The sequence below is a fragment of the Electrona antarctica genome (assembly GCF_951216825.1).
Source record: "Electrona antarctica genome assembly, chromosome: 17".
In the NCBI taxonomy this organism is placed as follows: Eukaryota; Metazoa; Chordata; class Actinopteri; order Myctophiformes; family Myctophidae; genus Electrona; species Electrona antarctica.
The window spans coordinates 23036845-23062038 of NC_136798.1; the positions used below are offsets into that span (position 1 = coordinate 23036845).

At 44.6% G+C, this 25194-nt stretch overlaps 1 protein-coding gene across 1 annotated transcript; it reads right to left on the bottom strand.

Moving 5' to 3' along the window:
- Positions 1–5204: 5204 nt before the first annotated feature.
- On the bottom strand, positions 5205–22973 carry thbs1b (thrombospondin 1b). The gene is given in 23 exon segments (XM_079525944.1): positions 5205–7359; positions 7524–7663; positions 7801–7898; positions 9113–9384; positions 10094–10321; positions 10615–10849; positions 12832–12950; positions 14242–14344; positions 14346–14414; positions 15174–15281; positions 15734–15952; positions 16649–16801; positions 16931–17058; positions 17179–17352; positions 17679–17855; positions 18004–18177; positions 19087–19183; positions 20389–20514; positions 20710–20819; positions 21101–21184; positions 21565–21640; positions 22135–22694; positions 22893–22973. Coding segments are annotated over 23 exon segments (3522 nt in total). The 5' UTR covers positions 22957–22973; the 3' UTR covers positions 5205–7351.
- Positions 22974–25194: the final 2221 nt, after the last annotated feature.

Below are 25194 nucleotides of genomic sequence, written 5' to 3' on the forward strand. Positions count from 1 at the left end.
TAATGGAACCCTTGTCACACAGACACACACTACAGCAGGTTTCTTCTGAGATGTTTTGGAACATTCTCTTCCTCTCTGCCTCAGTGTCCACACAGTAACATCTCAGTTACAGGTCCATTTGGTGCCATTTGTCAACTCTTTGGAGTTACAGTAACGCTCAGGATTCCAGCCAGGGGATGTCTGGAGAAAAACAAACAGTAGTAAAGGACAGAGAAGTAGCACGCCAAGCCAATGTTGGAGAGTTGAAGAGGCGAGTAAACATGTATGACAAACATCTGCCTCTACCTCAACACTGTATCACAACACTGTGTGCACGCACGCATGCACGCACGCACGCACACATACATGAACACATGCACACACACGAGATAAAGTCCGATTTATATTTCATCATACTCATCAAAGTAGAAATTAAGGTATAAATTGATCTATACGCTCACAACGCTAGATCAAATAACAGCCAAATACCCCACCCTTGCTTTCTTTTGAACTATACCTTCATTACAGTTAAACTAGACTAGAGACATGCCCACTCAACCACTAAAAGCCCTTCTTTTTCTATTTCTAATACAAGAGTATACTGTAGGGCCTACAGTATACTCTTGTATTAGGAATACATAAAGAAAACGGATCTACAAGCTCACAATGCATTTTGATGCAATTCAATTGTGAGCTTGTATGTAGATTGTTTATTTTTGCTCTCTTTAGAAAAGATTATGTAAACAAATTGTTAAAAATGGGGGAAAATGCCACAAATGTCCAAAATAGGGATGCCAGGTTGAACGTGGTGAAGCGTAAACATCATGATAAATATTTTCCTAATTATGTTTCCACCGTTCTCCCCCTTCCCATCATCATTCGTGTCCAAAGTCACCATTTTCCCCTTAGAACATCAACATTCCTGTTTGGAGTTCACCAGGTGCACTCGGTGCCCCCGGTTCAGAGTTCATGCCTCTTCCTAGTCAGGAATCTCACTGCGAATGCCAACAATCACAGAAACCTTATTGTTCTGCGTGGGGAATTATTTTATGGGCCCCTAAGGGGCAGGACAGTAGCAGAACAGCATCCATGCTGGGGCCGTTATGTCACAAACACTGACATAAACATGTCTTTGTTACAGTATTGCCATTCAACACAGTGCTAATAGTTATGCTGGTAAAATGGTTTATCCCAGTGCGGTAACCCTGGGATTAAATCTGAAAGTTGAACCCTAGAAGGTAAGCTACCTGTTCTAGCACTCAGTGGTTTTCAAAGTGCCCCCCCCCCCCCCCCCCCCCCCCCCCAGAGGGCGCCAGGGGGATCAATTGCCAGTTCAACCACTTTCAACATTCCTATTTTGGACATGTCATTATTATAGTTATTTTTTCAAAATTATCATTATCCTTTTCCAAACATAGTGGATCTACAAGCACAAACACGCTATGAGCTTGGAGATGAGCTGTGTGTGTGTGTGTGTGTGTGTGTGGGGGGGGGGGGGGGTGTGTGGGGTGTGTGGGGGGGTAATGCAATATGTGGGCTGCAGCCGGGAATTGTTGTTAATGTCATGCTTGCGCACTAATACAGACTTAGAACAAGTACTGAATGTAGGTTTTCATCACTCGGTTATTGAGATGCCCCCACCACGCACGCACGCACGCATGCACGCACCATTAATACCATAATGAAAAGAAAATTCCTGGTCTTAAACCACATTCCAGCCCTATATTTTCACTGAGACTCTCTAAGCCTTTATTGTTCATAAAAATGTTTTTCTATGCCTCTTTGAGTCTCAAATACTGTATGCACAGGTGGTCTCTGTAGAACTATAGAAGGCGATTCTTCCAACCCATAGCATTCCAGTGCTTATAGAGCTCTGCGGTAGCTGGGGGATGAAATAGGATTCTGTGGGGGGTCTTCCACATCTTAATGTAGGACTATAACACTTCAATAAACATCAACAAAGTAGTACAAAGGTGTTGAGAGACGAAATGAGACTAGACCAAATGCAATGTTTTGGGTCTGAGGTCTTGCGGCAGTGGGTCCTGGAATGGGAGTGCACTTTACCCACTTCCAGGGGTGGATTACAGTAACTAAATATAAAGGCGTTGTAAGTCTAGGGGGTGGATGGCCTTTGTTCCATTCTTGAACACTTTGCCTTATAGTCACTGACTCACTACAATTCACGGGTCGTTTTGATTTCCTTTGCAGTGAATGACTTGCTAACACACTATTTCCTGGCCCATTAAAGGTAGTGGTGATAATTGGACGGGTCCTCTGCACTTTGGTCTGTCATTACGACTCCGGGGTGAGTTGTGATGGTTGGAGCTTGTGATTTGGAAGGTTTGGAGCCCTGCAGGACCTGCTTAAAACATTGGCAAAGAGAAAAGAAAGAAACATGGACTCTGTTCTCTCATGCAAGAACTTTCATGTCAATGGTGTCTACTAAAGTGTCTTTTACTAGAGTTGCCAATTATTTTTCTCCATCATCTGCCAATTTAGTCGTTATGCCAGTTCTCAGATTCGCATTTACTATGAAATCGTGCATTTCCCGTCAGCCAGTTGTTTGGTTGGTTGGTCACCCCAGGCATGACAATATATGATCATGACCATATGGTCATGACGCTGCCACCCTTAGATCTCCATATATGGAGCTGACCTGTTCTGACATTCCATATGTTGATCTGACCACATCAAACCCTGTACACTCAAGACACGCTCCATATATGGCCAGAACAGAATTCATTCCATATGTTGATCTGACCCCCCATGCCAAAGCGCCAGCGCTCGCCCAGCAGTCTGCTGTCACCTAGGAGGATGCGTGCACACGACCTCGCCCTTTAGGGCTCAGGCGTCTTACTGGTGTGTTAATGCTTACTTCTGATGAGTCACTAGTGCTATCCCTTCCTCCCCACCTGGCTTCTCTCCCGTGAACAATGACGATTTTGTTCGTATGGACACTCATCCAAGCCAGAGGCACCACGGATGATTCAAACCCCTAGGGCTCTATTCTGCGTGTCTTAACTCCTTTGCTGCCCCTAGTGTTAGCATGCTGGTACTGCCCCAGGGGCTGCCCGTCCAGGCCCAGTCTATGGAGCTTGTTGTCCTTCCGAACTACACCACACAACACAGCCCACAGCCTTTAGCTAGCAGTACAACCAGCTACATTTTCTCAGCGATGCGATACAAAATCACAAATGATTTACGATCGTCGGATGCGCGCCGGATCACCATGGACAGTTCTCTAACATTTGGAGATACGGTGCTTTGAAAATCAGGTTTAATGGAGGCTCAACGGAGCTGGATTTAGAAATCGCATCACTGCTGGTGACAGAGGAGGTCTATACTACCCGGAGCAATGCTAAAAGGTAAACAAACGGACGGCGTGTTCATATATGGATTAAACGGTTGTCTACGCTTATACACGTAGTTGGCATAAATAGGTCCCAATAGCCTAGCTACGTTTATAAGCGTAGCTATAAACGTATTAAGTACAAGTAAAAGAATTAAGTACAAGTCTTATGACTTAACTTAAGACTAGGATCACTGAAGAAGTTAAGGCCAGGCAAAAAAATAATAATACAGCGATCCCGTTTGATATCAATAATAAAGCTTATTTGACGGAGCGTTCCGCCAGGAGCAGTTGACAGTTGGATTTTAATTGGCAGAACGCTCCATGAGCAGTCGTTGCAGCCCTAGTTAATAGATAGTACAGAGCATCAATTTATGCATCCTGAATTCCCATAAACGTGTTTAATATCACGTCATATAAGAACTGTGCTCCAAAAATAAACCAATGTGTTTTGACTCGTATGGATATGAAGCAACTGATGCAAACGCTAATGTTACTGCTGCCAAATTAATTACATTTTTGCCAGAAACAGACTGTATCAAATATGAGTGACTGACTATCGTAAACGATACCCTGATAATAGCGCCGGGACAATTTCTTTATTTTTCACAATTCTTATTTGAGACAATTCTATGATGACCCAATGTTATTCTCCATAGAGAAATTCCGTGACCCAGGAATGAACAACGTCAGGACTTCGGTACTCTATTAACCACTTCCAAGTTCCAACCTGTCGTCTCTATTTTGATTCATTCATTATTGTCAAAAATGTACAAAAATTTAATAAAATTGTCAAAAAATATTAAAATAGCAAATCTACTGTAGGCTACAAGCTCACAATGTGTCGCGGCGTGTTGTGAGCTTGTAAATTGGCTATTCTCGCTGTTTTCAGCGTACAAAATGGGGCTTAAGTGGTTAAAATACCTGTATTTTTGACTGAAATGTCACTGCATATTCTTGATCTGGACATCACCATGCAGTAGCTGTAGGTGTATGATTAAGGGCTCGTCTAAGTATATCGATCTTGACAACTGAATGACTTCACTCCCGTACATGGCCCAAAGCCTGCCTGTCAATGTCAAGCTTTGTGTCTGCCTACTATTTGCTCTCGGTGTTCTTTAACCCGTGCACTCAAAGGTCTGCCCAGGATCACAGTGAGTTCTGAAACATCAAGCTGTGGAAGAGAGTGCGGTGCCACATTCCTCACGTGGCCCACATCACAGGCCATGTGTGCCTTTAGCAGTGGTCACGGCCTGTATGCATTTCCCCCATTTGTATCTCTAACCTGTCAGACGAATTTTAACCAAGTTTATGCCCTATTTCATGCAGCGGAAATAGCGTATCTGCAAGCTCACGATGTGTCCCATCGTGCCATGTTGTGAGCTTGTAGATCGGATTTTGTTTGGGGGAAAAAAATAATAAAATGTCAAATGTTTAGCCTATAATGTCATGCCAAAAATAGGGACATCAGGTTAAAAGTGGTTAACTTAATATACGTTCATACTGCTCATCTGCAAGAAGAGTGTGGTGTAAAAGTCAGCTATCACTTAGGGATTTTAATGCAAGACATGCTTGCATCAGCACAGCTGTAGCTAATCAATATGATATTGTTGTCTATAGCCTAATCCATGGAGCAGTGCCCTGTAGGCCAGGTGTAGCTAATCAGTGCTGCGGTGTAAAGCAGCACTTAATGGTACACCACAGCTATGGCCGCGCCCAGGGCACCCCTCCGTGGATTCGTCTATAGTTTCATTGCCAAGTTTTCCCCAGAAAGAAAAATGTCCCTTGACAACCTGGATGGATAAAATTATAACTTACTAGCCAGTCAAAGTATTACAATCTTATCCATTTGGAAGATGTAAAATGTACGCAAGCATTGACTTTTAAGAACTATTTATTGTTCTGGAAGTACGTAACAAAATAATTGCTATGGATAAAAACAGCATTTTGCATTGTACAAAATGTTTACAAACAAGCAACACTAATTGTACAAAAATAATGGTGACAATGATACACAATAACAAAAACGTAAAAACGATAAAGAACAGAACATCCTCACGTCAGTGTGCAAACCGTTTATACAGATGGACACGCCCCCTTAATTTGGCGACGGATCCCGATAAATTATTTAAATAGCATTTATCTACACACTCATACACACAAATCAACCTCTCACAAACAGCAAGGACAAAACAGAACAATAATTTATCTGCGAAAAAGAGCATTGGACATACATAATAGAGCACAAATCATTTATATATATACTGTAAAAAAAAACTCTCCCATTGTATTTTCCACTGGGGTGGGTCATGGGGTAGGAAGTGGGGGTTTTAAAAGAAACATAATACTATTTACAGCTCATGTTACAGTAGCAGTAAGATGTCAATCATTTTGAAAGCTAATGAATAAAAGTACTTTTTGTTTTGTTTGATCGAATTATATAACAGCAATGAGGTAATATTTGTACATCATAAGTATCCTTTGTTTTTCATCTCTCTCTGAAGAAAAGGCACACAGGTCACATACGTATTACACTAAGTAGACCTACCTTAAGAATCACCTAATTTGTAGAGAATGATATGATAACGGTAGACATTGTCCAGAGCGTGCTTCTTATTTATGACACCATTATGGCTGACTGTACCTGAATTTGGGTCACTGTTCAACATGAGGTTTTGGGGGAGTCTCACTTTTTTTTTAATTAAGTATTCAAATTTATTTTGCTGCCTACATTGTAGGCAAGAGTTAATAAATTACATTTATTTACATATTTTCAAATTCAAAGCCTCATGAGCTGAGGGAGATTCCCCTTATTTGATGTCTGAGTCGGGGGGAGTGTTTCAGAGGCCTCAATATAACCGGCTCCATTTCTGTCTTGTTAAACATTTGCATGGTACCGCCATGTTTTTTCTTTCTCTGTACTTGTTTGATATGCTAAGATGGTTATTTCCATCTCACCCTGAGAATACTGTTCAGTCAACCAACATAGATCATTCTAATATCTGCCACAAAGCCAGTGATACTGAAAGCCCGGTATGTTTTCAAAAACACTTAAAAGCAAATTTCCATGTTACTTTAATAATTCTCCGCAAACTCTTCTCTATATCTATTCTTGCCCTGATGGGTCAAAGCAAGCAGGTTTCATGTTACATTTATAACCATTCTTCCACATACACACATACTCACAAACATACGCAACATAATGTTCCCTCCAATTCTTGCTCACTCCTAATGGGTTCTTAAAAAAAGGAAAAAAGTGTTCTGTGACAGAAAAAAATAAACAAATGTCTTATTGCTTTCTTCATCCTCTGACGCCTCAGTGCTGCGTCATTCTGGAATCTACATCCTGGTAGATTTGTAAAGCGAAAGGAATCATTTCACCAGTCTTTTCTTTGGGACGTCCATCCAGAAAGTAAGAGAGGCACAGAGGAGAGACAGAGTGAGAGAGGCACTGAGTTCCGAAGAAGGAAGAGAGAGAGAGAGAGAGAGAGAGGCACTGAGTTCTGAAGGAGAGAGAGATAGAGAGAGAGAGGAAGGAAGAGAGGCACTGAGTTCCAGAGAGAGAGAGAGAGATGTAAAGGCTTGCAAGTGCATAGTCATCTATGGGGAGCTGCTCCCGTGCAGCGATGAACGAGGTCTTTCAGAGAGCGAGACAAGAGTGAGGAGAGCTGCATGGGGGCAGAGGTGTTGGGTCTCCCTGCTCGTGCAAAGCAACAGGGCAAGGTCCATTTGTTTCCCTAGCTTCCCCTTCTCTCTGTAGATGGCAGGGCCAGGGAGAAGGGAGGCAGGTGAGGGGCTCTCTGATCCTCAACTGGCAGTCAGCCGGTTGGTGCTGCACTCCAACCAGCTTCAAGTTACCCTGAGGCTGACCACACGTGCCCATTCGCTCCATCCGTGTGTGTGTGCGTGCTCGCAGAAGAAAGAGTTACGGAGATAAATCGGTCCCTGGCCTTTACATGGAATACCTCGAGTTCATACTTTATACAGAAAGGTGCATTCCTCAGAGCTTCCTGTGCAGCGCATTTATGCATCTGTGAGGAAAAAAGTATTATTAGTAAAAGTATTTTTTTAATCATGATCTATTTGATTGCCATTTTATTGAGTATTTAATGGCCAGTATAATGAGCATGTTGTTTTTGTTCACCAAATTATACATAAATGTAGCACAATATCAATATAAACCTATAATCCTTACCTCTGCATTCATACTTGAGGTCAGAGAAGTATACCATCTCTTGTGAGAAGACAAAAAGGCCTAGTCGCCCACCGGCGTATGTCTTGTCATAGATGCTACCAGTGTCTGCCATGATCTTCTTACCCTCATACATCACAACTCTGTAGAAGTAAAGCTCATTACATGTGTGAAATTACACGGAATCGACATGTATAATGCAGTGTGAAGAAATCTTTTGGATCTCTCATAATCTTTTTTCCCCCCAACTACATGGGACCAGCGCTAGACTCTAGCTCACCTAATATGTCCAGTTCTCGGTCTGTGGATTAGGTGCCATCTGTAGGCGGTGAAGTCTTTCCATCCAACATTCTTCGGGTCGTGCCAGAGAGTGCGCACCTAAGGAAAGAGACATGACCGGACAACAAAAACAAAAACAGAACACCATTACACTGTGAATCAGGAAACAAAAAAACAATATATTTATATATATATATAAATATATATTTATATATATTTTCTTTCGTTTATAGAACTAGTCCTTACCCGTTCTGAATATATGGTAACGGATGGGTTATTCATTATTATTATGTGTTGTTGCGCGCGCACGCGCGCGCACACACACACACACACACACACACACACACACACACACACACACACACGTCCAACTGTCACAGCCGGCTTTCAGGTGCCTGTGCCACGCAACCCCCGCGATGCTTCCCCAAAGAAGAAGTTCTGTCGACTGACGCAAGAGTAGCTAGTAGTATCGTTTTCTCCGTGTGGGTCTGTTACGCGGAAAAGTGTGTCCCAGTATTAATCTGTGCCCGTCCCAAGATGGATGGTCCAACTTGTACAGCAGTTGCTTTAGCCAAGCGTTGTTGTTTGGCGTGTGGTGGAAGATAGCCGAGGGATGTTTTTTTGTGCTTTGGCATGGCTTTGTAGTTTTCGGTGGTGGTAGGAAGAAGTGACTGTCCGTCTCTGTGTTGTTGCGGACGGGGATGGAATGTTAGAATGTTTGGCCTGTGTAATGCGGGGCAGATTGAGGTTGGAGGACAGGGCTGTGCGGCGCTAGGTTCCGTGAGGCTGTCCGTGCGTTGTGGCGTTGTGAGGAGGCGCTTTGCTCTATGCGGAAGTGGACACACACACACACAGACAGCGACCGAGCGATTTAAACAGCGAGCGAGCGTTTGCTAAATTATTAGATAGATGGTGCCCGGCTGTAGAGCACAGAAGTTTGAGATCCATGCCCCACCCGGCTATGCAATACTCGTTGTACCCGTACCAGAGTACTGTCCCTTTATTCCTGTATATGGAGTTCTGTGTCAGGCATGCCCAAATATGGAGTGTTGTGAGAACAGGCCAGCTCCATATATGGAGCCTGGGCAGGGGCCCTGTCCAGAGCCCGGGCAGAGGCCCTTTAGTGGCGGTTCTGGACAACTGTGGGTCCGACCGACTCCACACCGGGCACTGCACTCCCTGTGGGGGTGTGGAAAGTGTGTGTCGAATTTGAAATCGGTGGGGCTCAAGTTACATGCATTACAGACGTGCACACGTGGTGCATTTATAGTTAGATAGATGACTGTGCTCTGATGACTGACGCCATGTCTCACCTGTCCTGGGGTATTGCCTGTGTGCCACAGAGCATTCCTGAGGTGCTCTCCTGGGCCAGTAGTGGAGTTTACCACCTTGATGGACAGGCCCGAGTAACCCTGTGCCTTGGTGGGCTTGTTGGACCAGTAGGTCTGAGTGATCTGCTTCCACATGACCACGTAGAACCTAGAGCTGGACTGGTAGCCGAACACAAAGCCAGCGTAGTCGTCGTCTCGCTCAGTGTTGATGAAAAAGGTGCCACTGAAGTCCACTGCGTTGAACTCGTCGTAACCTGGTGAGAGAGAACCAACAGTGGTGAGAAAATGACACTGTTTTGTTTCATTACTTGTTTGTACTGTATTCAGTACTGTATGAGTTCTCTCTCCTGATTGGATGGATTTCTGTTTACTAAAGAGCTGGGGAGATCGCTTCACTGTTACTCTATACTAATGATTACTATGGGAATATAGAGCTATTTTTTGTGTCACTTACATGCCCATGAAACAAAAACAACAAAAAAACATGCCCCCTTTTTGCATCCTGTCTGACTGTGTTCATGATTTGTCAGTCAACTTGTTTTGGGTGGTCAGTTTGTAAATTGTAATACACTAGTATCGTCTGATTAGGGAATGTTGACTGTATAATGCAAAGTAAAGATATATTGATTGTAGAATCAATCGCTCAGTTTATCCACTGACTAAAACTGGGAATGCATCTGTGTCTTTTAGATTTTAACCACTTTAACTATTATTTTATACTTTGACAAGCTCATAGCGTGGCACAAAGTGGCGCCTATGAGCTTGTCTGTCTGCTATTTTTGAAAAATTGTGGACATTTTGTGCAATTCTGTATATTTTTAAAGCGAACATTTTTTACTCAAATCTTTGTTTCTGGGGGGGGGGTCCCTGGAGCTTAATATTCTGAGATGGGGATCTGCGGTCAAATACATATAATTTCAGTGGTCCTTGACATGAAAAAGTGTTTTGTAGAATCGCCCTTACCGACGGCGATGCCAGGGTCACAGTTGACAGTCTGGACCAGCTCTTTTCCCTGGTGGCGAACCACCCAGTTGGGGTCGATTTGGGAGGTGCCTTTGGGGTCCAGCGGTACCATCTGGAACTTGCGGAAGTCTGTCTCGCTGATGTCGTAGTTCTCCGGACACACGTCGTAGATGTCTGGCACGTTGTCCTGGTCGAAGTCATCTTTGCAAGCATCTCCACGGCCGTCACCTGTAAAAGTTACATAATTACAGTAGTATATTCATTAAATATATTCTCTGCGCTGGTATGCTAAGAGTTGAGGAAGTGTCCAATTTACTCTAATCCATGTACTAAACATAAATACTTAATATACTTAAAGGAGTAGTTCACCCAAAAAACAACATATTTTCTATCAATTACACACCCCATGAAGCCTTGACTTGATGGAGATGTTTTTGTCGCATTCCTAAGCCAATGATTTGATGACCAGTGGCGTCTCCTGTTGAGTCTCGTCAGTCAACGATAGCTTAACTCCAACTCACCATCGGAGTCCAGCTGGTCAGGGTTGTGGGCGAGTCTGCAGTTGTCCTTGTCATCGGGGATGCCGTCGTTATCGTCATCGTGGTCACAAGCGTCTCCCTTGCCGTCCTTGTCGTGGTCAGCCTGGTTGGCGTTGGGGATGTAGGGGCAGTTGTCCAGGTTGTTCTGGTGTCCGTCCTCGTCGATGTCCTGGTTGCTGTCACACTTGTCTCCCACGCGGTCGTCGTCTGAATCCACCTGAGACGTTGGGAGTAGAGGAGAGAACGGCACCACAACCAAATTAGTTACTTTGGCATTGGTGATTAACCACTTAAACTCTCTTAGTACTCTTATGCTTAGTGAACTAATAGTCAATCTGGGGTCAGCTCTGTATTTCCCTGCTCTTTTTTTCCCCCTTGAGATTAATTATGTCACAGATGCTTTTTGAGCAACGTCTGGCTTTTGAAATGACGTCATATGGCAGCCACGTCTATGGACTTTTAATGTTTGTTTAGAGCACTAAACGTGACATCATGTCAGCCAAGTCTATGGACTTTTAATGTATGTTTACAGCACCTTTAACAAACATTACGAGGTGCCCTCACTTTAAATGTTTTTTTGTTTTGTGGCTTTCACCTTTATTTTATATATTTTATGGAGGGACAGACAGTAGGCTGACAGGAAATGGGGAGAGAGATGGGGGGAAGACTGTCATGCAGTAAAGGCCGTCGGGATCGGGAGTCGAACCCGCGGCACACTGCCAGACTGGATTACCAGCCAAGGTGCCTGGACCACTGAGCCATGGCCCAGGCCGAGGTGCCCTCACTTGACTTCACATTAATTTTTGTATATCTCCCATTTTCTGCAATTGTTCCCCCTGAATAAGGATGGTAGGATTCATGTGATTAAATTTCACAGCACTTGGTTCATTACACCGCTGTGATTTTCAACATGCTTTTCTCTTTCAACTCCTCTCCTCTTCCTGCTTTCATTTTGGGTCAGTTCTTAGGCCTTCCAATTATTTCTCTTTTCTAAAGCTGCCAGTTTTTCCAAAGTATGTTGCATCTCTTGACACCACCACACGATTCCCACCACACGACTCCCTGCTCCTCCTACAACAATTTTCCTGGCAATAGAAGCCTCCTTACTACAAGTATGCAGAACTACACACAACACACACACACACACACACACACACACACACACACACACCCGGTGTCATGCAGCTGGGGTTAAGTGATGGAGGGAAGAAATGAGGGTGTTGCGAGGGGCATTGTCTTTAAAGGGCCAAAACATTTGGACAAGATATTTCACACATGTACTTTTCAAAGAACAAAACCCTTTGAAACTACATGTGTGGAAACTACACCCCCACCCCCCTTTTTACAGAGGTCTACTGTTCCAGCATTCCTACTCTTCAGTGTACCGTGGCACAGGTGGACTGGGCCAGGCCATAGTTTGCCGATGGACCATGCACACAGCACAAGGTCATCATTTTCCACAGCAATTTACCATATTCATGTGGTGGACATTTTATTCTTTTGTCATACTTGGGGGGGGGGGCAGGACACCCTACCTTTTCTGATTATGGTCAATAACCAGCCAATGACCTCTTCTCGCACTCTGGCAACATCAACTAACGTCAATGGGCCATTGACAAGGTCCCCCGGCCCCTAGCACGCCTTATTGAACTGATGTGCCCTTGGGCTTCGCATGGGATTTGCGCCCCCCTTCTACGTAGCACGCTAAAGCCTAGACGGCTTGCTTAATTTATGCTCTGTCGCACGCCAAAAATACCAGACCTACAAGCTCACAAAGTGTTGCAGATGTGACGTGTTGTGAGCTTGTGGGTCAGCTATTTTTGCTGCGCTGTCATACGACGAAGTATGAATCAGGGCTTAAGGCTCCCTTTCAGCTGAAAAAGAGAGAGATGCTGAGCTATAGAGAAAGGCAGAGGGATTGTAGTCGGCGGGTGAACTGGAATGAAACAGAAGGGGTGTGTGTGTGTGTGTGTGTGTGTGTGTGTGTGTGTGTGTGTGTGTGTGTGTGTGTGTGTGTGTGTGTGTGTGTGTGTGTGTGTGTGTGTGTGTGTGTGTGTGTGTGTGTGTGTGTGTGTGTGTGTGTGTGTGTGTGTGTGTGTGTGTGTGTGTGTGTGTGTGTGTGTGTGTGTGTGTGTGTGTGTGTGTGTGTGTGTGTGCGCGCGCGCTCGCGTGTGCGTGCGTGCCTGTGTGTGTACACACCTGGTCAGGATTATGTTCCAGGGGGCAGTTATCACACATGTCTCCAACCCCGTCCAGGTCTGTGTCCCTCTGGTCAATGTTGTACACATATGGACAGTTGTCCTTTTCATTCAGAATGCCTGACGGATAAATATAGCATTTATGTTAAAACAGACACAGTTACTCAGTGGTTCCACCCACTATTATTATAGCTTCAATGTTTATATAATTATTTTGTGAGTTTTCAGTGTGGTTTACAAAGCGTAACAGTCACCCATTCACACACTGACAACAAAAGCAACCATGCAAGGCACCACCTGCTCATCGGAAGCAGTTATGGCCGATCCGGGAACCTTCCCATTCTCAGATGGCCACTGCCACATACAGTATTTCTGTCTCAGTTTGTAATATATTTTAGATTCAGTTTTAGTTTTGACTCATATTAGTTCCAGGGTCAGATCGAATGATATGCAGCAATTATTTTCTATGTCTGATTTGATCTAAACTAGGTAAAGTAGGTAAAGTAGGTCATACGGAAGAAGTTATTCAGCTTTTGAAAATCCATTCACTCTTTTGGTGTTATACATTGTTACATGTTACAACACTGGTTCCAACAGAGTTTGATTTGTAAAAAATAAATAACACTTAAGCTCATACAAATAGCAAAAATAACCATCAACTAGCAATTTGTGATTAAAAAATAAATTTGAAAACATTTCGCAAACGGAAATACATGTAATTAATCCAATCTGACCAGAAGCAGGGAGATAACATAAAATTGATCAAAAGCAGAGGCATGAACCCCCCCCCCCCCATCCCTCCCGGCTCCCAGCAAATCAACCTTGCCAACAGACACAGACATCATCCTCACCATCTCCATCAATGTCCACAGACACAGACATCATCCTCACCATCTCCATCAATGTCCACAGACACAGACATCATCCTCACCATCTCCATCAATGTCCACAGACACAGACATCATCCTCACCATCTCCATCAATGTCCACAGACACAGACATCATCCTCACCATCTCCATCAATGTCCACAGACACAGACATCATCCTCACCATCTCCATCAATGTCCACAGACACAAACATCATCCTCACCATCTCCATCAATGTCCACAGACACAAACATCATCCTCACCATCTCCATCAATGTCCACAGACACAGACATCATCCTCACCATCTCCATCAATGTCCACAGACACAGACATCATCCTCACCATCTCCATCAATGTCCACAGACACAGACATCATCCTCACCATCTCCATCAATGTCCACAGACACAGACATCATCCTCACCATCTCCATCAATGTCCACAGACACAGACATCATCCTCACCATCTCCATCAATGTCCACAGACACAGACATCATCCTCACCATCTCCATCAATGTCCACAGACACAGACATCATCCTCACCATCTCCATCAATGTCCACAGCGCAGGCATCTCCCTCTCCATTGTTGTCCGTGTCTGTCTGATCGGGGTTGCTGTTGTAGGGGCAGTTGTCGCAGCGGTCGCCCGCAGCGGTCGCCCACATCGTCGCGGTCATAGTCGTACTGCCGGGGGTTGTAGATGAACGGGCAGTTGTCCTGTTTTGGAGGGACACAGGTGATATAAACGACAGCGAGGTTAATTCGTTTTGTTTGGACAGTGACGGGGAACGAGGCAGATGGCTGACCTACAGCCAGGGAGAGAAACGGACGTGCACTTTCACACTTTCTGCCCCCTAACATCTTAAACCCTCTATATACTTTCAAACTCAACTCTGTACTTGGTCTGATACGTTGCAAGCTTGTAGAATGGCTATTTCTGCCGAATGTACGCCCCAGAATAGGGCCGCAGTGGTTCATGTGGTTGGAATCACACCAGATGCAAATGTTCTGATTCGGTGCGCGTCACTTGCTGTGGCTCTATTTTACAGCTGGGAGGGGGAGAATGGCGATGAAAGGGTTGCTTCATTTTTAGTCCCCCAATCCCCTCACACACACCACCCCCAGGGCCCAAATCTAACGGTTGGATTAGCAGAACACACTGTGGCTCCTTCAGAGTTTTACCTCTGTGCTGGAATTTGAGGTTTGGCTCAGACCAAGGGAGAAACATTCACTTTCCTGCTGCATCACCCCCCCCCCCCCCCCCCCCCCCCCCCCCCCCCACACACACACACTTTTATGTGACATGTCATGAATGATGAATATATGAAATGAAATTCCTGGCTTATTACCCGCTACGAAAACACACACACACACACACACACACACACACACACACACACACACACACACACACACACACACGACAATAACTAAGCCCAACCTTTATCATCACTTGACTATTCAATAGCTGCTTACCCTGTCATCAGGGATGCCATCGTTGTCATCGTCATCATCACAAGCGTCTCCAATGCCGTCCTTGTCATAGTCTTCCTGACCTGAGTTGGGGAGGTTGGGGCAGTTGTCCTGGAGTAGAGGAAAACACCAGGTTAGACGTAACGTGTCACAGTCAGACATTATAACAGACATATAATTTATATTCTGTAAAGCGCATTTAACCATTAACCCTCAATGACAGCTTTGGCCTGCTGGCTTAACCTTAAGGAAAACAAAGTCTGTCTCTGTCTGACTCTCCTAGACTTAACTCACACCTAAAATGCTTTGGGGCGAAAACCTCGCCATATCCCTAACTATATCGTTACGGTACTTTAGACCACTGCTACTAGAACTACAGTATCTACCTTCTTGCAACTATCTAATAATTGTAGTGGAGTAAAAAGTGGAATATCCAATTGCCTCTGAGATGTAGTGGCATTGACGTTTAAAGTATCGAAAAGTCGAAACACACAAGTAAAGTAAAGGTACCTCAACATTGTACTGAAGTACCATACTTGAGTAAATTCACCATTGGTAGCTACCTTCTTGCAGTGGTAGGTGGCGTTCTCCACACACACCAGGTCAGCGTTAGGCCATCCGTCCAGGTCAGTGTCCTCCCCACAGATGTGTCCGTTCCCGGCGTAGCCAGGCTTGCACTCGCAGCGGAACATTGGGTCAGCGAAGTGTCCCAGGTAGTTACAGCGGGCGTTCTTGTTGCAGTCGTGGCTTCCGTCCAGGCATGGGTTGCGGGGCGTACACACCTGGAAGATGAGGTGAAGGATTGTTCACGGAGGGTTCAGGAACAGAGCATTCTGTTCTTGGCTCTGAGAAGTACCCATTGATCAAAATGAAGGAGTGTGTTGGGCACTATGTCAGGTTTATATCTGTCCACCATTGCATAAACTAGGCTTGGGCGATTTTATATAGATTCTATTAATCATGATGTCCATTTATGCTTTTTCCACTGTTGTGGATTTGTAAAATGTGATATTTGATTAGTTGATTTGATGACCATGTTGTGTTGGTTCCACCCACTGACTAGTAACGTGACCCGTGGGTGTCTATTTAAATGGGTGGATCACTGACATCTCGAGTTTGACCAGATGAAGAGCCTTGGCTCGAAACGTCGTCAGTAAAGTGAAGTATAACTTTTGGAGCAGATGAGATGGTTCTTTTCTCTTTTTCTGATGTCACTTTTGAGCCCAGCACCTCTACTAAGTGATGTGCGTATTCTATTAGTTTTTGTAGGTCAAATTAGCATCACAATTACTTTTGCCTTCAGTGCGTTAATTGAACGATTCTTATTTTTTAAATAGTGAAATATCTACACTTTCACAACGTGTTGTGATGCTAAATGATGGGATCTTGTAGATCGGTGCTATTTTCACCTGTATGATACAGGGCTTAAGTGGTTGATCAGACAGACAGACAGACAGACAGACAGACATGGTACATGCCTGTTTCTTAGCAGCAGCTTCCTCCACTCCCTTGCTGAAGGGCTGGGATCCAGAGTAACGGGGCGGGCAGGGCAGGCAGTTGTAACCAGGGATGGTGTTCTCACAGCGGTGAACACCATTGAACTCAAAGCAAGCGTCAGGGACCTCTTTGCACTGTTTTTGTGTTTAGAAACCATAGATTGCATTGTCACAAAGTGATAGATAGATGAATAAATAAATAAATAACGAAGGGGGACAAATACACTTACACTAACAAATAATTGAAAGTGTAAGAAATCTCACCTCATCAATGTCCTTGCATTTGATGCCATTGCCGGTATAGCCGGCCGGACACTTCCCACACTTCCAAGAACCATCGGGTAAGCTGGTGCACTTGGCTCCAGCAAAGCACGGATTGGACAGACACCCGTCTGAACACAAGAATAATGATGCATCCTGAATGTCATATGGTCTACCAAAGACTCTCGGGAAAGATATAGATCTACTTAAGACTCTCATGAAAGATACAAAGTGAGATTACAGTGACTCACCGATGGGACAGCTTTTCTTACTGCAGACCTGGGTGTCCTTGGCATCACCAATACACTCTTTGCCACCGTATTTGGGACCAGGGTCATTGCACAGACGTTTACGTGCCTGGACCCCACCTCCACAGGTGATTGTGCAGGTATCCCACGGTGACCATGGTCCCCAGTTGCCATTGACTGAGGAAGATATGACATGATAATTTGTTATGCTGAACATGTGAATGCAGCTGGTTGGGCAACCCAGGAATATAAACGAGTGTAAATAAGTTAAATCAGTGGTTCTCAACAGGTTCCAGGGAGTTCCCAGCTAAATGATTGATAGTTGGAAACCAAATGGACTCTTACAGGTCTGTAACTCCAAGAGTGTACAAATGGATGACTCCATTTGTTCACTCTCCGAGTTAAAATAACACAATTGTGACCTGAAACTCCTCGAAATGAAAGACATTGGGAATCACTGAGTTATCATCACTGAGTTAAATTAAATCAATAGGGGGTCCTACTGGGGCATGGAGATTTCTGGCACTTCTCAGTCTGCCGGCCCTCTCCCTCGCAGTCCTTGCCTCCCAGCTGGGGGGTGGGGGAGTTACAGAGGCGGATACGGGTGATGACGCCGGCGCCGCAGGTGACCGAGCAGGACGACCATGGCGACCAGTGGCTCCAGCTGCCGTCTTGCTTGACTGGAGGTCACAAAAACAGGTCGAAGGTCAGAGATTAGGAGTCAGAGGGAACAGACTGGTCTGGAAGGGCTAGTGCAAAGTGAGGTCAAATTCAGTAACAGCAGTGACTGCACCGTGGATGTGAGTGGGGTTCGCATGTTTAACTCACAACGCTTGTCGCACTCCTGGAGGTAGCAGTCGCGGGTCTGCACAGAGGTGCCCTCGCAGTTGTTGTTGATGCGGTCGCAGGAGCGCCCGCGCTGCTGGATGCCCCGCCCACATGATACGGAACAATGGGTCCATTCAGACCAGGGGGACCAGCCGTCCTCTGCATAGTCACTCGCTAAGGGAGAGGAGGAGGGAGAGAACGAGAGAGAGAGAGACAATAAAAGAGCTATTTCAGCAAGGGAATGAACGCCCCCCCCACCTCCTCCCCGAAAGCCCTAAATGAGGAGGGAAAAGCTCTTAAAGCAGAGGGCTAATGGTGTGTATTTAGCTGGGTCTCTGGGACAGAGAGAGGGTTCACTGTTGAGAGGAAGGGCAGAGACCAATGTGTTGAGGGAGCCAGTGAAGAAATAGAGAGAGCCACTGTCCTCAGAACACACAGGGATGTCCCACTGACTTACGTTTTCCGAAAGAGGAAACACATTGCAAACATGGCCCAGGGGCAATGTAATGACTTCAACAAGGCACCAAGGTAGCGATGAATGCGGCTCCCGTTGTTTATTTAGTTTTTTTGGGAACCACCGCGGCCCAGCCCACATAGGTATGTGGAACATGTCACTTCTCCTTGCGTGGAAGATGGCTTCACTAAAAACAGCCAACCAATTTTCCATCCCACTTTAACCAATTTGGCCAATTGCAGCCATTACAACTTGAAGATTCAAAGATGTTTCAGGGCACAAAGCGCCAATGTTCCATAAACATATTACCGGGATGTTATTGCAGTTAAATCATCACTAAAATTAACATGGTTTTCTCTGTGGTAGAAACCTATACATCTAGGGAGGGAAATAACTGAGTTTTTGTTTTATGGCAAATAACATACAAATCGCTTAGAGTAAATAGTGCAGCATTTGAATGGCCCGTCTGTTTCAGAAACATATATAAATTCTGGATTACATGGTCCATTCATACAGTAGCAATATAGTACCAACTCACATCTGCAGTTATAAATTGCATATGGCTACATAGATTCAGACAGAGTAGAACAGACAACAGAGGAGAGAAATGCTTTCTGTGCGGTTCTTACGTGTTCCACAACGAGGACAACACTCTCCATCAGGCACAGTAGCGTTGACACAGGGGATCAGGGGGCAGGAGATCTTGCGACAGACAGTAGCAGAATTCTACAGAAGTACAGAAATAAAGTTCAGGGATCATATGCTCAAACATAATGGATATTTATCCAGTGCGATGTCATAGGTTTACTCCATAGTGGAGTGGATGATGTTGCTGTTTCAGCATGGCACTGAGGCACATTGAAACTATTTCAATCGACACAGCTTTGATTATGTGTAAACCAATTAGTGGACCATTTTAAACTAGGGACTAGGCTTAATCCATGTCCATGTAACCAACTCGTTAAGAAATCCACTCTTTATCAGAGTCGGTCTCGGTCTCCAGCGCCAGGGAAACTAAGAAGAGGAATTTTGGCTGCAAACGGAGACCCCTGCGGACATCCACCTGCCTATTGGGGAGGCCAACAGCCTAATAATGGATGTTAGTTTCACTTTGGAACTAAACTGGGAACTGAGAAAACATAAATGGACCTTACACTACACCTATTAATACTGTAGGTATTTTTCGCCTAAGCGTTTCTATCCTAGCCACTTATCTGAGCCAAAGTCTTAATTATAGGCAAGAATCCTGTTGTGACACTGGTCAAGTCCCTCTTGGCAACACTAGAAATGAGACAATCACTTAGCACTCGAAACGACAATAACCCTCATTGGCTTGCTGCCAGACATTCACACTACAAGCAATTACTGGCTGGAGGAGCTGGGGGGCGGTGAGTGAGTGTCTGCAACTTAATGCATGTGTCTGTCTTTTTGTGCATGCGTGTGCACTGCGCACACATGCATGGTTCGATTTCAAACATACAAACAGGGGGTGCATTTTCTGCCTGCCATACGACAAACAGTGAATAGCTCAGTCACAACACAAATAGCTCACAAGCATGCAGAAAGAAATTGACAATAGTTTTACAGATTTGTACAGATTTTGAAATGTTTGACCACATAGGGTTGGGGTTAGTGTTGATGTGGTTCAATTCTGATCTTATCGAACATAACATTCAAATATATCAGACTTCATTTCCCAAAAGGAAACACTTGTATTTAATTCAGAAGCAGGGATAAAACATATCCCCACCAGTGATAGAAATGATTGACCAGAGAGGAGATATTAAGTGGCCGATGTATTTAAGGGGCTGCAAATGCAAACACTGTACGTGTGTATTTAAGGGGCTGCAACGTGTGCAATTGTGCATGCACTTGAATTACCTGACAAGTACACTCAGTGCAGTCATGCATTGTGCATGCACTTGAATTACCTGACAAGTACACTCAGTGCAGTCATCAACGGTCCACTCATCCCTGTTCTTGCGCACAATGCCGTTGTGAATGCAGACCCCGCTGTGAATTCCGATGCGGTTCTTTATCAGCTTGTTCTCATCCGTCTGGGGTGGGTGGGGGGGGCAGACAGGAAGACAGATATCAGATATGAATATGGAATGAAGGCATGCCTATCGTCATAATACATTGCAGGGCCCTCTGTGTCGTCAGTGTTTACAAAACACACACGACAGAAAGTGAGAGAAACTCAGAAGGACAGACAGACAGACAGACAGACAGACAGACAGACAGTGTCTTACCAGTTTGCGGAGATCGTTGGACAGCTCTTTGACCACCACACCCAGTCCCTTCAGCTCCTTGAACATGCTGGCCAGGTCCTCACAGGAGAAGCCACACACCATCTGCAGATCTACACACACACACACACACACACACACACACACACACACACACACACACACAGTCAGTGCTTGGCGATTGCTTGGTTGACACGTGCACTTCAAAAGTAAATCATTCTTGCTTATTGTTGTAACTTTTGTTCTATTTTATTTTTAGTATTCATTTTTGTTTTACTTTTGGGCTTAGTGTGGTCATTTATACGTTACTGTTGTCTTTACTCCAGATTAGAAGCAGACTGGCTGAGGAACACTGTGTAAATTCACATGGCACAGCCTCAGCAGCAGTGTTTACCTTTAGTCTTATGGCCGGTGTACTCTGTTCTGATTGCTGAGGAGCCATTGAGATTCTCCAGGATGATGCTATCAGTCGGTATGGCTGAAAAAGACAACAAAAAAATAATGTAAGCCAACCAGTAACAATCACATAAACTGAGCCTCAAGCAAACTCTCTCCAGGTTCATTTAAGGAATATAAGTGCATTACGAGTGACAGGAAAATTGTTCTTGGTGCAGTAGGATATTAAACACATTATCTTAAATCACAATGAACGTGATTAAGGTAATGTGTTCCAGCCCAGAGAATGGTACTTTGAATTCATACTCCTCTGAGATGTTTGCAAACTGAGTTAATGAGAGGAAAACACTTCCTTGGGAACATGCTGTACACATTCAGGCATGCCTTAACTAAGGGGATTTGGCAAAGCAGGAGGATAAATGATGAATAAATACAAAAGAGGTTTTACTCATGCTTACTCACAGTTCTGGCACCCTTTGTTGCGCAGGATGGCGTCCAAAGTGGTTCCAAACACAAAGCGCACGTTTTGCAGCACCCCCTGCAAGCATCAGTGCTGACTTTAGCTGTGTGCGCTGCACAATACCGAACCCTCCCAAAATGACAACACAACAGCAACATAGAAACCGCAGATAAATCATCACATTGGGGCTCTGAGTCTGCACTGCGCTGCTGCATGTGCGCGCCTGGCGCGTCTGAACACTTTACTGTGCGCACGACATTTCTTACTAATCTCTCTCACGCAACAATATCAGACTTCAAAAGCCATAAATCAATCCATGTTTATAGCATAGTTTCCACTCAGTAAAGTCATCAGTGTCATCCTATCCCATCCTAGTGTTAATTTACCCATTTCTAATTCGGGTCTATTTGGTAGGCTTAGGCTATTACAAAATAGAACCAAATGGACCCGTATACCGTAGCAGCCTACACATAGCCTATTAACTAATAGCTGTAGGCTACACTCTCAGAGTTCAATGAATACTTAGGATTTACTGTGCACTGTGCACCCATGATAAAGCTCCGTGTTCTCACCATAAATCGGTCCTTCACGGCTCCCTTGCCGATGCGGAGCTGCGCGGTCGCCGGCGTGTCCAGCGTGAGGATGCTCTGGATGGACGCGTCCAGCTCCGCGGTGTTCACCTCCTCGCATCCCGCGTACAGCTGCGCGCGGTCCTCCTGCACGAACAGCGTGATGTTCTTCCAGTGGCCCGTGGCCAGGTCCACGTCCTCGATGGACACCACCTGCTGCTTGTTCTCGGTGGAGTAAACGATGTCCAGCGTGTTGGCCTTGCCGTTGGACACGATCTCGAACACGGGCCCGGAGCCGTCGCGCTTCTCCACGGTCAGCAGGCTTCCGCGCGTCCGCTTGAACTGCTTGAAGTTGAGCAGCAGCAGGAAGCCCTTCTCGGCGTGGATGGAGTCCACGAGGTCCCTAAAGGCGTTCTCGGGGACCGGGGGGATCAGGTCCGGGTTGAGGATCTTGTAGGCGGGACTGTACGGGTCGTCTCCTTTCACCATCGTTACCCCGTGGTTCTTCTTGGGGACTTGCACCCGTTCAAATAAGTCGAACACACTATTGTCATCTCGGCTCTCTGCACATGAATGATAAGCAGTCAGCCTTTTGTTTGGCATAGCAGCACTGATTGAACGATGAACATTTTAAAACCAGGGGTAGGCTAAATGTGATTTATTTTAATCAACATTATGCATACCACCGTTAAAGTTATAATGTTAATTTTCTACATTTAAAAAAAATGCCAAAGCTTAAAATATAGCATGACTAAACTCACCTGCTACTCTTTGACTCTCGCAGGTCCAAAGCATCAATAACAAAAATATCCCTGTCAATTTCATGATCAAACAATATGTCGGTGCCTATAATGACAGAAAATTAACAGTTGTCAATTATTCACTTGATGTCAATGTCAAAAATAAAAATAAATCCACTTGTGATCAATTAGGCTGGATTTGGAAACATTCAATAAATTATGTCACTTAGCCTATCTGTAGGCTTTATTATAGGCTACTATAGAGTATTGCTCACCCACCTTTTAACGAAAGCAGCCGACAAAAATATAAAATCCACAAATATATAGAAATCCAACAATAGTCCTCGAGGATAAAAAAGAAGAAAAAGAAAACAATGTTACAATGAAAAGGTCCAAAATTTCAGTGCAGTTAAATCCTAATGTGTACCGTGTGTTCTTTTTTTAATATATTATTGATTGGAAGTTGTCCTTGGTGTTGTTAATCGGCCGCTAAAAACGAAGTTTAAGCCGAAGGGACAAAGTGCTATTTAAATAGTTTCGTGAAATTCCTAAGAAGTCGCCTCGTCCAATCAAAATGTGTATAGAAAAAGGGACGAGCCTATAGCCCCGCACCTCACAGTGAGCAGGACGTCTGCACACAAGAAGAGAAGAGAAGACAAACACATTCCACGATGGGATGAGGGACCAAATTCCATTACTGGACTCATACTTTATAGACCGGCGTTTCCGGTCACTGGGCCATTTCTCTGATATTTTAATAGCCTTTAACTTTTATGCTATTCCACACATCCACTTAATTACTCACAAACATGCACGCTTTTACGTGGTATAATATAGATAGGTCTGCTATAATAGGCTATAGCATATAGCCTATTTCGAATGGTTTCATTTCAAGTCAAAGGGTGATCATCTTTTTCTTTAAAATGATATCTCCCATGATGGATGCAGCTGAAATAGAGTTGTCTCCGACTCTCCATGGGTAGGATGCTCTAGTTGCCTGTTGCTATACTGGGTTTGTCCACTAGGAGCCGACGTGAGTTCACTGGTGGAGCCTGAGGCTGTGCAAGGTGTTGTTGAATGAGCACACCTGGATTTGTCATGCACTGTTTGCACACCTCCTCTGCCTGACTGCACTGTGGAAATAGTTGTATGTACATTCAATGAAATGCTTATTAATCTTTATTAAACTGTTGTTTGAATTGAATTGAACCTGGAAGTATATGGCCAATCCAATATTACATATTACATTATTACAAATGATCAGTGTTGATCAATGTCTTGTGACAAAAGCCATGGTTGTCTTTATTTAGTAGTTTCGTTAGCATATCCACTGTATGGGTATCGTTTATTAGCATATGCAACGCTCAGGATTCAAATCTGGGCCAACATCTTAACCGCAAGACCAAAGGGAATTCTCTAAAGCCCAGGGGAGATATTAGACTTTTTAGGTAATCTAGCTGAGGCTCTGCTACACTTACATACATTTTAGTTCCTGCCTGTATCTTTGTTGGTGTTTTGGTTTTTTAACCATGCACCCACCCATCCAGGTCAACTATCAATAACCTGGAACCATGTGGTTTTCCATCAGCGTCTGTGGATCAAGTCATCTTGTAGTGGAGTGTGATGGTCAGTGATGTCTTTTACAGAGTGTCCCTGCTGTGTCTCCACTACTCTTCCTCTGCCAGGCTCATAATACCCCCCTCTTTATCTTAATCCAGGAGAGTTATTAAAAAGGGGGATGAAGGGGGGCTCACTCCGAAGCAAGTGTTCTGTCCCCTCTGCCCCTAACACATTCTCCAAACAGACAGACAGTGTTTTGACTGACGACGGTAGAAACATCAGCTGGAGATACCGCCTTTGACGGACAAGTAGTCAAGCCTCTTGCCTTTCATCATGGCACAGAAAAACGTGAGCGCCCTTGGCTGCTGGGAGCAGTGTAATATCAAGTCAATGGCTAAGACAGATGTGTTAAGAACTTTTAAGGACAGTTGTTCACTATTGATGTATACGGTCTAGCGGGTCTACATCTAGTGGGTCTGGGGTGTAGAGTCTGGTGATTTGCTGGTTTGCACTCACTAACGTGACTGAGGTGTTTGTGGAAAACCCGGAGGGGTCCTACTTGTGGGGTTTATAGGCAGCTACTGTAAGCTGGTGCCTGTCAGTCTCTGGCTCAGGTGGAACCTAGGTGGATTGTTTAACATATAGTCATATACAGTCAATGGCTCAGGTGTTGAGACAGTGTAAGTAACTAAAGGCTTAGTACGTGCTGTAATATGGCTTTAAGGTTGAATGATGTGTGTGGCTTAACAACAACAATGGAACT